Source organism: Marmota monax, unplaced genomic scaffold, assembly GCF_021218885.2.
Source record: "Marmota monax isolate L192 unplaced genomic scaffold, Marmota_monax_Labrador192_F-V1.1 WCK01_AAM20220418_F8-fsc00228, whole genome shotgun sequence".
Classification (NCBI taxonomy): Eukaryota; Metazoa; Chordata; class Mammalia; order Rodentia; family Sciuridae; genus Marmota; species Marmota monax.
Window position 1 is genome coordinate 2,989,330 of NW_026695240.1, and position 15,792 is coordinate 3,005,121.

Here is a 15,792-nt window from a genome sequence, read left to right on the forward strand (position 1 = left end):
CATTAATTACTTTTAAATTTTTGCTCATTTACCTAGTGGGTAACTTTTTAAAATATATTTTTAAATATATATATATATATATATATATATATATATATATACATTTTTTAGTTGTATGTTGCCACAATACCTCTATTTTATTTTTTTAAAGAGAGAGAGAGAGTTTTTTTAATATTTATTTTTTAGTTTTCGGCGGACACAACATCTTTGTTTGTATGTGGTGCTGAGGATCGAACCTGGGCTGCATGCATGCCAGGCAAGCGCGCTACCGCTCCAGCCACATCCCCAGCCCCCTCTATTTTATTTTTATGTGGTGCTGAAGACGGAACCCAGTGCCTCACATGCCAGGCTAGCACTCTACCTCTGAGCCACAACCCCAACCCCTAAATATATGTTTAATTTGTTCTAATTAGCTATACATGTCAATGGAATGCATTTTGACACATGATACATAAATGGAGTATGACTTCTCATTTGTATGGTTGTACATGATTTAGTTACACAGGTCATGTAATCATATATGGACCTAGGGTAATAATGTCTGATTCATTCTACTATCATTCCTACCCCCATATCTCCTCCCCTGCCCTTCATTTCTGTCTAGTCCAAAATACCTTTATTCTCCCCCCACATTGTGAATTAGCATGCACATATCAAAGAAAACATTCGGCCTTTGATTCTTTGGGATTGGCTTATTTGTCTAGTTCCATCCATTTACCAGAAAATGCCATAATTTCATTCTTCTTTAAGGCTGAATAATATTCCATTGTATATATGTACCACAGTGTTGATCCATTCATCTATTGAAGGGCACCTAGGTTGTTTCCATAGTTTAAGCTATTGTGAATTGAGCTGCTATAAACATTGATGTGGTTGTGTCACTGTAGTATGGTAGTATGATGATTTTTAGTCCTTTGGGCATAAATCTAGAAGTGGGATGATAGGTCAAATGGTAGTTCCATTCCAAGATTTAGAAATCTTCATACAGCTTTCCAGAATAGTTGCACCAATTTGGAGTCCCACCAGCAATGTATGAGTATCTTGTGGGTAACTTTTCTTATTGATTTATATGAGTTAAAGATTCTGGGTGAGTATCCTCTGAGATATATGTACTGTGAATATATTCTCCCTGTTTGAAAATTGCTTTTTTCAGTCTTTTAATGGTGTCTTTTTTGATACTGGGGATCAAATCCAGGGTCTCTCTCATGGTAGGCCAGTGCTCTACCACTGAGCTACATCCCCAAGCTGTCTTTTGCATGTGCATGCGAAAAACTGAGGATTGAAGCCAGGGGCACTTTACCACTGAGAAACATTCCCAGTCCTTTTTCTAAAGTGTTCAGATGGTCTTGTTAGGTTGTTGAGGGTTTTGCTAAGTTTCTAAGGCTGGTCTAGAAGTTGCACTTCTTCCTCAGCCTCCCATGTCACTGGGTTCACAGGTATGCGCCCCAGGTGTCTTAATGGTGTCTTTTTATGATGAGAATATCTTAGTTTTATTATGGTCCAATTCACTAACCTTTCCTATATTTACTGATTTTATTTCCTGTTTAATAAATCTTTTGCATTTTCCATATCATAAAGATTGCCTAAATTACCTCTTAAAATCATATCTGCAATCTATCTGAAATTAAATTTTTCTAAATTGTGTGCAGTAGGGATCAATATATAATTTTTTTTATTTGGCTATCCAATTGACTTTGGCACCATTGAAAAGTTCACCATTTCTTTGCCACAAAGTTGTCTGTGACATAAATCCAGTAATCATACTAATTAAGCAGAATTCTAAAAAGAGTTCCATGATCTGCATATAGTTATATTACATAGCAAAAGGGATTTTGCAGGTGTACACAAATCTACCAATGGATTGACCTATGATAAGGAGATTATTTGAGTCAGCCTAACCTAATTATATGAACTTTTTAGAAGTAAAAAATCATCCCTGGCTGGGCTGGGGCTATGAGTGGCAGAGTGCTTGTCTAGCATGTGTGCGGCACTGGGTTCAATCCTCAGCACCACATAAAATAAATAAATAAAATAAAGGCATGCTGTCCATCTACAACTATTAAAAAAAATCATCCCTGGCGATGGCAAAAGAGAATTCAGAGACGTGAAGCATAGGGAGACTTGAAACAGTGTTGCTGGCTGGAAGATGAAATGGTCTCAGGGAAAAGGACCTAAAAATGGCCTCTAGGAGCTGAGAGCAGCCTTTCAGCTGAAGGTGGACAAGAGACCTTGTCTTATAACCAAAAGAAAAGAAAATGTATTCTGCTGAGGGGAGGGGGCTGGAGATGTGGCTCAGTAGTACAGTGCTTGCCTAGCATATGCTAGGGCCTAAATTCAATCCCCAGCACTGAAAAAAAAAAAAATTCCTGCTGACTACCTCAGTGAGTGTGAAAGTACAGTCATCCTCCCAGTGGAGACCTCCAGAGAGCCTCCAGATAAAAGCCTAGCCTGGCAGACAGCTTGGTTTTAAGCTTTTTGAGACTCAAAGGAGAGAGACCAAACTCTGATCTACAGAACTCAAACTTTGTGGTGATTTGTTACACAGCAATAGAAAACAAATGCACCATACAAGTGTCATCTGTTTCTGGATTCTCTATTGTTTAATTGGCTGGTTTGTGTACATTACACCAAATAGGTCATCTTATTTACTATAATAAGTTCTCCAACTTTGTCATTATTCTTCAATTGCCTTCACTATTCTTAGTCCTCTGCTTTTCTATATGAATTCCAGAATAAGCTTCTCAATTTCTATAGGCATATACATATTTTCATTTTTTTCTTATACTGGAGAATGAAACCAGGGCTCTCTGCCACTGAACCCTTTTAATTTTTTTATTTTGAGACAGGGTCTCACTACATTGCTGAGGCTGGCCTCCAACTTGCAATCTTCCTGCTTCAGCCTACTGAGTTGAGTCTCTGAGATTATGGACAAGCATCACTGCACCCAACTATGTATACATATTTTTAAACTACTGAAAATTTTATTGATTTCATTGATTCTTACAAATAATTTGATACTATTTGACCTCTTTACATTATTGGATCTTCTAATTCGTGAACAGAGTATATCCCTCCATTTTTAATTATTAATTTTTATCAACATTACTTTGTGATATTTCAATATAAATGTCTTGCACATTTTTATTTAGATATATGATAAGTAGTTGACATTTCAAAAGAAGTTTTTGGAAGAGTAATGCTTTAATAATTATTCATTCCACATAAAGTCTTACATAATATAATTTATCTGTGTTACCCCCATGAATATAGATCTATGCTATGTATCTCCTTAAGTATCTATAAGATTTAGGAGGACCATTTTTAAAATATCATTTTCAATTTGTTTAACAGTTGCATATGTGCATTCAATCTTTTACTCTCGTATATCCAGAGACTTTGCTAAATTCACTGATTAATAGTAATACATTGGTTCATTCATTTAGTTTTGTACAGAAACCTCTTTTTTTTTTTTTTTGGTGCTAGAGATTGTACTCTTCTTACCACTGAACTATATCCCAGACCTTTTTATTTTTATTTTTTAAAAAAATATTTATTTTTTAGTTTTACGTGGACACAATATCTTTGTTTTATATTTATGTGGTACTGAGGATCGAACCCAGTGCATTGTTCATGCTAGGCAAGCACTCTACCACTGAGCCACAACCCCAGCCCCTTATTTTTTATTTTTGAAATAGCCTCACTAAGTTGCTTAGCGCCTTGCTACTGCTGAGTTTGGCTGTGGTTCTCCTGCCTCAGCCTACCAAGTGTTAGGTTTACAGGTATGTACTACAGCACTTGGCTGTACACAATAATTTTCTCCTGAAATCATGTTTTATTTCTTCTTGGACAATCTTTAGGCTTTTATATCTTAATCTTTCCTATCTTTGGCTTGCTTTTTGCTCTATGACTGCTAATACAATGTTGAATAAAAGCAATCATAATATTCTTTTCACAATCCCGATTGCTGAGAAAAACATTGTCCATATTTTATTGTTAGGTATATTCTCTCATGTAAGTTTCTACACTGTTTTTTGTTAGATTATTTAATTTTTTTTTGTAGTTGTAGATAGACAGCATGCCTTTATTTTATTTTTTACTTTTATGCAGTGCTGAGGATCAAACCCAGTGACTCACATGTGCTAGGCAAGCGCTCTGCCACTGAGCTGCCACAAGAGCCCCAGCCCTTGTTAGGTTATAAAGTTCCCTTCTATGAGTGTTGAAAGTTTGTTTTAATGATGAAAAAGTGTTGAGTTTTGTAAAATGCTTTTTCATACATCAAAATGGTTATTTTTCTATTAATGAAATGTGTTGCATTAATCGATTTTCCAAATGTTAACTCTAACACTTTACTACTATTCAGAGTCCACTGAGGCTGAGTTCCATCCAACTGAACAGAGGCAATTCCTTGAACTTTGGGGCAGGAATCTTCCTGCAGCTTAGTTCTGCAGGTGAGGAGTAGACTGAGAATTGGCCTGTGGGTCTCCTGGACATCCATCTCTAGGACTCTGGGTGACTTTATGTGTGAGACAGTGGTGTCACAATATATAATGACCTATCACACTGGTCATTATATATTACCCTTTTTATATATCACGGCTTTCATTTTGTTAATACTCCATTAAAGATTTTTGCATCCATGCTCATGAGACAGTTGATCCATGATTTTATCTTCCTGTATTGTCCTTTTCAGGTTTTTTTTTTTAAAGAGAGAATTTTTTAATATTTATTTTTTTTAGTTTTCGGTGGACACAACATCTTTGTTTGTATGTGGTGCTGAGGATCGATCCCAGGCCGCATGCATGCCAGGCGAGCACGCTACCGCTTGAGCCACATCCCCAGCCCTCCTTTTCAGGTTTTGAACCTAAGATTATGCTGGCTTCATAAAATGGGTTAATAAGTACTTTCTGATTTCTGTCTTTGAAAAAATGTGTACAATATTGATTTTATTGTTTTTCTGTCTATGTTGTGTTACTGAGGTTTGAACCCAAGGGTTAGGGGTAGCACTCCACCAGTGGGATTCACCCCCAATTCTTTTTGTTTTGAATTTTGAGACAGAATATAAGTCGTTCAGGCTGGCTTCAAACTTGTGATCCTGCTGCCACAGCCTCCTGAGTACCTGGGGCTACAGGTGTGCACCATCACACCTGGCTGGTTTTATTGCTTTCTTGCAGTACTTTATGGTAAAATCCCACTGGTTATTAGCATTTCTTTGTCAGGGCTGTTTTCTCCTTTTATTTTATTATTGCAGTACTCAGGGTTAAACCTAGTGCTTTGTACATGCACATTGCTAGGCAAGCACTCTATACTCCCAGCTCTGTTGTTTCTTTTCTTTTCTTTTTTTCTTTTTTAAATAAGGGAGAAATCACAAGATTCCTCCTAGAACCTCAATCTTTATTTATTTATTTTTTAGTTATAGATGGACATAATATCTTTATTTTGATTGTTAATTTTTATGTGATGCTGAGGAGTGAACCCAGTGCTCTACCCCTGAGCTACAACTCCCAGCCCATTTTTTTCTTTTTTAAATAATAGATTAATTTATCAGATTAAAAAAAAATTTGGTACTGGGAATTCAACCCAGGATGCTTTGCCACTGGGCTACATCTCCTGCTTTTTTATTTTATATTTTGAGACTAAGATATTTTATACTTTGAGACTACTTTAAAAAAAAAACAGATGCACATAATACCTTTGTAGATGTAGATGCACATAATACCTTTATTTTATTTATTTATATGTGGTTCTGAGGATTGAACTGAGTGCCTCACACATGCCAGACGAGCACTCTACCATTGACTTACAGCACTCTACCCAGCTCCTGTGAGACTACTTTTTTTTTTATATTTTGGCACTAAGTTGCTTATTGCCTCATTAAGTTGCTGAGGCTAGTCTGGAACCTGTGATCCCGCTGCCTCCACTTCCAGAATTGCTGGGATTACAGTTGTGTACCATGGTATCCAGTCACTTTTTTGGATTTTATTGATTTTAGTAAATTATATTTTCCCAAGAATTTATACATTTTATCCAATTTTTCAGTTATTGTTGTAAAGCTAGTAATTTCCTCTAATTATTTTAATATCTAGAGGATGTAGACTAGCTATATCAGGAATGAAAAGAAATTTTTTTTCATTCCTGATATAGCTAGTGTTTTTATTGACTTTTATTAATCTTTTTCAAATGTTTTATACTGTACATCTTTCAAATACCCCAATAACTGTTTAAGTGATATTTTGTTACACAGAATACATGAATGTTAATAATTCTATTTACTTCTCTTCTTTTGGCCTTAATGCTATTATTTTCACAAAAATTGTTTCTATACATGTTATAAACTCAAAATTACATTGTTTTCATTTTTGTTTAAACAGTAATTTATCTCTTGGAGAGACTTAACAATGTCTTACTTTTTTACCACATAGTTGCCATTTCTAGTGCTTTTTATTTCTTTGTGTACACCCATATTTCCATGTACTACACAATTACACATCTATTAAGCCTCTTGAAGTTACCCTTCAGCTCATTAATATTCTATTCGAAATTTTTGGGGGGGGGGGGTAATCAAGGATTGAATTCAGGGGCACTCAACTACTGAGCCACATCCCCAGCCCTATTTTGTATTTTATTTAGAGACAAGGTCTCACTGAGTTGCTTAGTACCTTGCTCTTGCTGAGGCTTTGAACTCCCAATCCTCCTGTCTCAGCCTCCCCAGAGGCTGGGATTACAGGCATGTGCCAACAGGCCCAGCCTATTCACTATTGTTTGAAAGTTTCTGTGTCTCTCCCAACAACTCAAAAGGCATATGGCACACAGTAGGTGGTTTGTAATCTTATACCACAGAGCAGAATTCCAAGGTCTGTTACAAACATTCCTATTCCATTTCCACAAATCAGTCCCTATCCCAGCACATTCCCATAGTTTACATTTAAAATGTCACATACATTCTTGCCCCACCCATGTCAACCCCTCTCAGCTGGAAGCAGCCACAGTAGTAAGGAGGTCCTAAAATTACATGGGGGAATGGAGCCAGAATTAGGCAGGCAGATAGGCAAGGGTCAAATCCAGAGAATGGAGGGATTGAAAAGTTAATTCCTTCAGAGCCCTTCCTCTACCCCTATCAAAAACCTGCCCCAGCTCCAACCCATTGCTAAGATAACCTGTCCCAGGAATTGTCCCTCCATACAGGGAGTTGCAAATTAATTCTTCCTGGGCCCACTTCCTGCCCTGATCATTCCTCCCTGATCCCTCCAGGCCACCAGTTTCCCACCTTTTGGCCATCCCACGGAGCAGTTCCTAGACCTAGCACGCAGGAAGAAGACAGATACCGGGAAGAGAGCAGGAGAACAAAGGAAGTCTAGTTCATATAAAAAGGTAGAACACTTTCACTTCTTGGAATACCATGATACTAGGTATGGTCCTCTTCTCCCTCCCTGAATAAGTCTATGTTACCCCTTTTAAAATAAACCCTGCTTTATATGCTTAAAAAATGTCACATACATGTAACAATCATACACATGATCATAGAAATGTAGTGTGCTCATCCCAACACAAAGTTTCATACAATTACATTCACAATATAATGACACAAATGGTCATGTGTTCACACGCAAAAGCACAATCAGATGACTTGAGGGGAGACAATAAATAAGAACTTTAAATATTAAGTGTTCTAAGAGAGTACAAAGATTAAGGAGCTGTGGAGTGTGAGGGAGAGGCGTCATTAGAAACAGCCTCTTCGAAGGTGTGACATTGCTATCTGTATATATGCAGTAAGAGAAACTTCAAGAAACCTGGTAGAAGAGCCTTTTTAGGGAGGGAAACCATTCACACCCACTGTCACCAAGTCACAAAAACAGAAACCACCTGCCGAGGGTGACACTCTCTGCCCTATCCGCGCCTCTCCCAGTCTTCACGGTAACCATCCCGGGACAAGAGGCCTTGGGGCGGGGAAGCAGGACTGGGCAGAAGCATCGTACACCTGCGCCCTTTTCCTCCCTGCACCCCGTTTCTTCGAGTATTCCCGCGCATCCTACGAACTCGGCACTCACCCTCCGCGGTCCAGGCGCAAACCTCTTCCCCTGCGGCGAGCGCGCACTCTAGGTTCCCCACCCAGGTTGCCAAGGGAGGTGTGTCGAGCCTTTTCTGCGCACTTCAAACCCAGACCGTCTAATCTGACCCTCAGCCTAGTCCCCGTGCCCGGCCCAGTAAGAGACCAGAGAAATCAAGACTTTCGGACACCGCTCTGGAAAGCCAGGGAGCGGCAGGAGTTGGAGAACCCAGCCCGGAGTGGCTCCCGCGGAGCCGGACTCAGCAAGGCTGCGGCCTTTTCTGCCCCCGGACTACGTTTCCCAGCGGCCCCCGCGGGAACTGGGCCGTCGGCCTCTTTGTGTCCTCCCGGGCGGAGGGAGTTGAGGTGCTTCTTTCCTGGCCCGCTAGGCAGGGTTCCGTCCAGCTGAGCGAGGCGGGCGAGGCCAGAGTGGCGGAGACTCCCTGAGCCTTGGGACGGGAACGGGATCTTCCCGCAGTTCAGTTCTGCAGGTGAGGGTGTGGGCCGAGAAATGGCCTGTGGGTCTCCCGGACACCCGTTCCCAGGTCCCCTGAGTGACTCTACGTGTGAGACTGTGATCGGTACCGAACCTTGTGAGAGTGTCACCCGATGTGCGTGACCACGTCGTGTCTGTGTGACTGTGGGTGCGGGTGAGCCGGTGGTACCGAGAGGGTGAGATTGAAAGGGGCGGGAGTGGGTAGGTGTTCTCCACCCTCCGTGGTTCCAGTCCCCGTGGCCTCTTTGTGACTAGAGTGTGTGACACCCCCCGCCCCTGATACCCTAACTGTTGGAGGCATGAGGTGTGTGTGTGGGGGGGGGGGGGGCTGCCTGTTTGAAACTGTTTATGCCCCTGGCCTTTAACTGGCGTGTGTGAAGCCGTCGTTAACACTGTAATAGTTTTTAGATTTGGGGTATAGGAGGGACTGAGCTAGATTGTGTGCCACTCAGTGTCTTAGCCAAGTGCTTCAGTGTGCCACCAAATTTCGGAATGACTGATCTGTTGAAAAGGAGGACTGTGGAGTCAGTCAAACCTTTAGCTGATCTTGATGCTCTTATTTGTTACTTGTCTTTTATGTAAATGATTACACTCCTCAGAGTCTTTGTTAAATCTGAAAGTCATACGCTAAATGATAAATTGGGACGTGATTTAGGAATGGATTAAACTGTATGCAAATAAATTCCTAGCTCTTCCTTATGCTTTCTTTATTTGAGGGAAGATTGCAAACAGAAGGAAGAGAAGCCTAAAAGTCTAGCCTGGTAATTCTGGATGCTGCAAGGAAAGTTTCTCATGTTCCCTTTCCCATGTCAGTCAACTGAGGTCACTGCCATTTCTCAAGTGAAGAGCCAGGAGGAAGAAAGAATGGCTGTTGAACTTCTTAATGCCATGTACCAGGTGAGTTAGAATTTTCTCTTTCCTGAAGTACCGTCTTGCTTTTCAAAACAAACAAATATTAACTTTCCTTCTGCTGAAACTTTCTGAGTAGCCAATCATTTCACTTCTCAAAATTCTCTAATAGGGGCTAGGGATATAGCTCAGTTGGTAGAGTGTTTCTCTCATACACAAGGCCCTGGGTTCAATCCCCAGCACCGGGGAGAGGGAGGAAACTCTCCAAACTCTTGCCATCTCATTCAGAATAAAAGAATGGCCTGCAGAGCCCTACTGACTATCCCCCTTGACTTTATCTAATTTCACCCATTCAGTCAGTTCTAACTTCCGTGTAATGAGTTAAATACTTTTTTTTTTTTTTTTTTTTTTGGTGGTGCTGGGGATTGAACCCAGGGCCTTATGCATGTGAGGCAAGCACTCTACCAATCTATATTCCCAGCCCTCCAGATACATTCTTAATGCATGGCTTTGCACTTGCTATTCCCTCTTCCTGGCATCCTGTTCCCTCAGATAACAGATACAAGCCAGCTTCTTCATTCTTCTCCTTTCCCAAACATCATTCAAGCCTTCAATGGACTTTTATTAAGAACTTATTAACTTTGGATACCACAGGGCTTAGTGCTGGTCCTCCTCCTCTATCTAAACTCATTCTTAGATGATCTCATCCTATCTCATAGCTTGACATACCATCTATTATGCTAACAACCATCAAATTGTATACAGTTTAGACCTCTCTCCTGAACTTGACTTTTATATCTGACTGGCTACTCAACATCTTCATTTGGTTTCATAATATCTCAAATGCAAACATTTCTCAAATTGAGTGAAATGAGCCAATAGAAGTTTGGGAGCATGAGTGACATTTGATTCTCATTTTAGTAGGATCACTCTGGTTGCTGTTTAAAATAAAATGAATGGAACAAGGATAGAAAAAGGGAAATCAACGAAGAAACTCTTATATTACACCCCTATCACAAGCTAAACTCTTCCATTAGGAAGTTCTGTTTGTTCTACCTTTAAAACATATCTAGAATCAGACTACTTTTTACTACCAGCATTTCCATTCTGTTCAGAATCATTTCTCACTTGGATTAATGCTATATTTCTCCTAACTTAAATTTCTACTTCCATTCTTATTCTCTTTTAGTCTATTCTCAATGGAGCAGCCATAGTAATCCTGTGAACATATATTTCATGATATTCTTCATAGGGATGGGATGTGAATGGAAGTAATAAAGAACATAGACAACTCTTTCAAATTATTGTAAGGACAGGAGAAAAATGGATGATAACTTAAGGAAAAAGTGTGGTTAACTAGGTTTCAGAATAGTGGGTGCTATACTTTGGATCTTGAATGTCCCCCAAAGGCCCACATGCTAAAGTCTTGATCCCTAGCCTGTAGCACTAGAGGGAGGTGGTAGAAGACCTTAGTCATTAGTGGTATGTCCTAGAAAGGGATTTTTGAGACCCTTAACACTCTCTCTCTCTCTCTCTCTCTCTCTCTCTCTCTCTCTCTCTCTCTCTCTCCCCTCCCCCCCCCCCCGCCCCATCAGGTGAGCACCTCCTCTGCCATACACTTCCACTGTGATATAATGCACAATCACAGTTTCCAGCACAGTAGGGCCAAGTGACCACGGACTGAAACCTCTGAAACCAGGAGCTGTTATCATAATTTGTTAGGGGTTAAATGTTTTAAGTTTAGAATTTAAACTCCTTATGAGTTGATTATTGCAGGTATTTTGTTTCAGTAGCAGAAAGCTGACTCACACAATGGGTATGTTTTGAAGTCTGATGTTAACAATTCAGTAGAAAGGGACATTTCGAAGATAAAGGGAGAGGAGGGAATTGCTGGAAAAATGTGCTTGAGAGGCTAGCCTTTTCTAGGAAAATGAGCTTTCATTTATATTAATAGGGGCAAGTTAGAGTATGTGGGTATGGTCAATGTATTGGCGTTAAGGGAGTTTGTGGAATTTCTCTTCAAATGGCTTTTGTTTTTAATAGTGTCTGTTTTGAATAGACTAAAAGAGGACAAGAATGGAAGTAGAAATTTAAGTTAGGAGAAAAAAACAAACAGAACACCAAATCATCATATGAGAGTCAGGATGGAGGAGAAGGAGGAATTGAAGATTTGAGGAAAAGTATCAAGTGGTCATTTAAAGGAGTGGGGAAACAAACACGCTAGGAAATGTATCATGTAAGAGAGCATTTTGGCTCACTTGAGATTAGTGATCATAAATTTAAAGTGAAACTAGTTAGCATAGTTGGTGTGATTTTCTCCAGTGAAGTTCAGCTCTGCTGGATGTAGGCACAGAGTAAGTGGACAGATGGCTGTGATTAACCAAATCAGTACAATCAAAAGAAGGGCAGGGAAGTTGAGGTTATATATAAGAGATGATTATCCCAAATGTCTTCTTTGATATAATGAGAGCAACTAAGAACAGAGCAGGGAGGAAGAGCAGGAAGAAAAGATTAACATTAAACAGATACATGAGGTGGGATGGAAAGGGAGAGAAAAGGGAAATTGCATGGTAATGGAGGGAGACCCTCATTGTTATACAAAATTACATATAAGAGGTTGTGAGGGGAATGGGAAAATAAACAAGGAGAGATATGAATTACAGTGGATGGGATAGAGAGAGAAGATGGGAGGGGAGGGAGGGGGGATGTATAGCAGAATACAACAGTTACTAATAGGGCATTATGTAAAAATGTGGATGTGTAACCGATGTGATTCTGCAATCTGTATTTGGGGTAAAATTGGGAGTTCATAACCAACTTGAATCTAATGTATGAAATATGATATGTCAAGAGCTTTATAATGTTTTGAACAACCAATAAAAAAATTAAAAAAGAAAATAAGAGATGATTATCACAAATTGTTGTATTACAAAGTGAGGTTGTGTGGGATGAGGAATGGTTAAAATGTGGTAAGATCATTGAATTATAAGTTCTAGTGGGTTCAGAGTTACCCTGACTGGGTATTAGAGGGCAACACTTGAAATATAGGAGGTATAAATCAGAGTAGAACAATGGAAATTAGGGAGGCATTGATGCTTACTGATAAGGTCTGGTCATGAAAGTAAATGACTATGGAAGTATGGAGGGCAAGATTATTGTAGCAGGGGAGGACTAACAGACCAAGTTGTTGGGAGTTACTTATATGGATATTGAAATGGCCAAATATTATGATAAGAATAGAGTGACAATGAACCAGGTGCTGAAGTGTTCGAGGAATGACAGAGATACCTACTGGGCATTGTTAGACAGCTAAAATAAGGAGGGATGGTGAATGACATGGTCTGATTTCATGAGGTTTAAAATGAATTGTCTTTTAAAAGGGCGGAAGGGGGAAATGGTCTGGAAACAATGTGAGGAGTAGAGAGGTCACCTGCATCACTTCCAAATACCATGGCACAAGAAATGTGGGAAATAAGAGTCATCAGATGACAGGGCATCAGAGAATTAGTCTATTTAGCTAGAAGCCATGTTTTTCTAAGGGCAAAAAGTGAAGGGAACTATTTTTTGCTTCAGACTGGTTTGATTGATAATTAATTATGAATGATTTTTGAAGTATATTTGTCCTTCAGAATCTCTGGAGTATTCGTTCCAGGACACCTGCCAATACAAAAAACGAAGAAAAGGGCTGGGGATGTGGCTCAAATGGTAGTGCACTCGCCTGGCATGCATGAGGCCCTGGGTTCGATCCTCAGCACCACATAAAAATAAAATAAAGATATTGTATCCACCTAAAACTAAAAAAAAAAATATTAAAAAATAAATAAAACCTTGAATCTTTTAAAAAAAAAAACAAGAATGCTCAAGTCTCTGTCACAAATTAGTATAATATTTTCATATAATCTCCCAAAAAATTTTTTTTTGGGGGGGTGGTACTGGGGATTGAACTCAGGTGCACTTGACCACTGAGACACATCCCCAGCCCTATTTTGCATTTTATTTAGAGACAGTGTCTCACTGAGTTGCTTAGCACCTTGCTTTTGCTGAGGCTGGCTTTGAACTTATGATCCTCCTGCCTCAGACTCCCAGGCTGCTGGGATTACAGGCAATCGCCACCGTGCCCAGCCCTCCCATATACTTTAAGTCATCTCTAGATTATTTATAATATTTAATACATGCTAAATGCTATGTACATAGTGGTTATACTGCATTGTTTAGGGAATAATGACAAGAAAAAATATCTGTACAATTCAATACAGACAATATTTTCTCCAAAAATATTTTTATCCCAATGCAGATGTAGAACACACAAATATGAAGGATAACTATATTATCATAATTTGTTAGGGGTTAAATGTTTTAAGTTTAGAATTTAAACTCCTTATATTGACTTGGTTTTTATTTTTGTTGACTGTGTAAATTAATTTAAATCAAAGAATCAGTGAAAAATGTCATATATAAATGTGTACATTTACTACATATGTTTATATAAGCTAAGGAAACATTTTGGTAAGAATATATACCATACCAGCCAAACCTTTAGCAGTTGTAGAGAGGAAACTATTCACATTGTACTTCATATAATTGAGAAAAAAATGTTACTGAGTTGAAAAACTCTGGGAAACTTTTGTTTCTATGGGTACAGTTCCTTTAATGGAGACAAAACTATCAAATATAACAAAAAGTCATTTTTTTATTGCCCTTGACATAGTCACATCTTTTACTTTTGTAAAAACAAAAATTAATTAAAAGTTCACACATTATATTAGTTGCATCAGCAAGTGGTCACATTAAAGAAACACATTTTTCTTTTTTTAAATTTTAGTTTCTTTATTTTTTATTTTTTAAAATATCTTTATTTTGTTTATTTTTATGTGGTGCTGAGGATCGAACCCATGGCCTCGTACATGCTAGGCAAGCGCTCTATACTGAGCCACAACCCCAGCCCAAAACACATTTCTTTACACAAAAACTCAAAAATCTGGATTCAAGTATTTGAATTTTAATAGAATTGATGATTTTCTATGCTTGGTTTTTAGAAATATGCCGAATACTTCCTGATGTCACTCTTTAAACCCCTATAGCTCTTGAAATTTTCAAACAATTCATTCATTGATTCAGGTTATTCGGTATCTGAATGCCTCATGTGGATCACATGCTGTCCTTTGAGGATACACCAGTGACCAAAGCAAAAGCACTCTGCCCTCATGGAGGTTGAATTTTAGTGGTGGAAAGAGGACAGACAATAATAACAAAATAAGTACTTTGAAGGAAAATAAAGTAGGGTTATGAGAACAGGGGATTGGATTAGGAGCATGGCTGTGTGTGTGTGTGTGTGTGTGTGTGTGAGAGAGAGAGAGAGAGAGAGAGAGAGAGAGAGAGATATGAGGGATTGAACTATATCCCTGGTCCTTATTTTATTTTTATTTTGACACAAGATTGTTGCGTCTCATGACTAAACTAGTCAGGATCACTCCAAGTGAATTTGGGGAATAAATAAAGATACAGACACAGAAAGTACCTTTCCTTTGAGTTAGTGCCCACTCCTCAGCTGCAGCTCCCACAAGGGGGGCAAGGCAGGCAAGAAAGAGAGCGAGAAGGAGCATGAGCTGAACCCTTTTATTGGGAAGAAGCCATTCAAATGAGGCAAGGGGTAGGATTACAAAGGAACAGGTGAATGTAGCTCAAACCCTCTCCTCCCCGTGGGTGATGCTTACACCTAGAGCCACACCTCACTATCCAAGCAGGGTAACACCCAAGTTACTGCTACTTGGCACTGCTGTTCCAGACTGAAGGCAATAATTGGTCGGAACCCAGTGCTTCAGGACTTAAGGACATTTGCATCCAGGGCAGCTCCCAACACAAGATTTTGCTGAGTTGCTGAGGTTGGCCTCAAACTTGCAAATCCTCCTCCCTCAGCCTCTTAGTACCTGAGATTATAGGTGTGCACCATCATGCCTGATCAGCATTTCTCTTTCATACAGAAAATCTGAGACGTAGGCCCTCAGGGGGAACACGGCAGACGTATTTAAGGATGTAGTATAAGGGAGAACCCTGTATGCTTGGGTCAGAGTAAATGAGGTGAGTATGATAAGGGAGGAAGTTAATTCATTTATTTTCTTTCAGGATTTGGTGACCTTCAGAGATGTGGCTGTAGACTTCTCCCAAGAAGAGTGGAATTGTCTAGATTCCTCTCAGAGGCATTTATACAGTAATGTGATGTTGGAAAACTATAGAATCTTGGTGTCATTGGGTAAGGATATCTTCCCCTTACAGAACTGTACTTGTACTCATAAGGTGCTCTTTGCTACCACCTTTGTAAACTTTTGGATAGCTGCTATCTAAAAGTGTCTGCTGGCTGTGCCAAACAAATGGTTTAATGTTTGTGACATTGGTAGTGGACAAG

At 39.3% G+C, this 15,792-nt stretch overlaps 2 protein-coding genes across 5 annotated transcripts in view; one reads left to right on the forward strand and one right to left on the reverse strand.

The window, feature by feature from the left end:
• The window catches only part of LOC124089938 (zinc finger protein 569), a 71,953-nt gene extending 63,655 nt beyond the window's left edge, over positions 1–8,298 (reverse strand). Inside the window, exon 1 of the mRNA XM_058577629.1 lies at positions 8,046–8,298. The gene's annotated coding sequence lies outside the window, so the exon portion shown is untranslated. The remainder of the gene's footprint in view (positions 1–8,045) is intronic.
• The window catches only part of Znf570 (zinc finger protein 570), a 60,678-nt gene continuing 52,849 nt past the window's right edge, over positions 7,964–15,792 (forward strand). Inside the window, exons 1-3 of one of the 4 annotated variants that reach the window (XM_046440242.2) lie at positions 7,964–8,535; positions 9,262–9,437; positions 15,513–15,639. In XM_046440242.2, coding sequence (XP_046296198.1) covers positions 9,312–9,437; positions 15,513–15,639 — 253 coding nt within the window. In that variant the 5' untranslated portion in view covers positions 7,964–8,535; positions 9,262–9,311. Of the gene's footprint in view, positions 8,536–9,256; positions 9,438–15,512; positions 15,640–15,792 lie in introns of all 4 variants that reach the window. The other 3 variants (XM_046440237.2, XM_046440236.2, XM_058577635.1) reach the window with 3 other exon arrangements.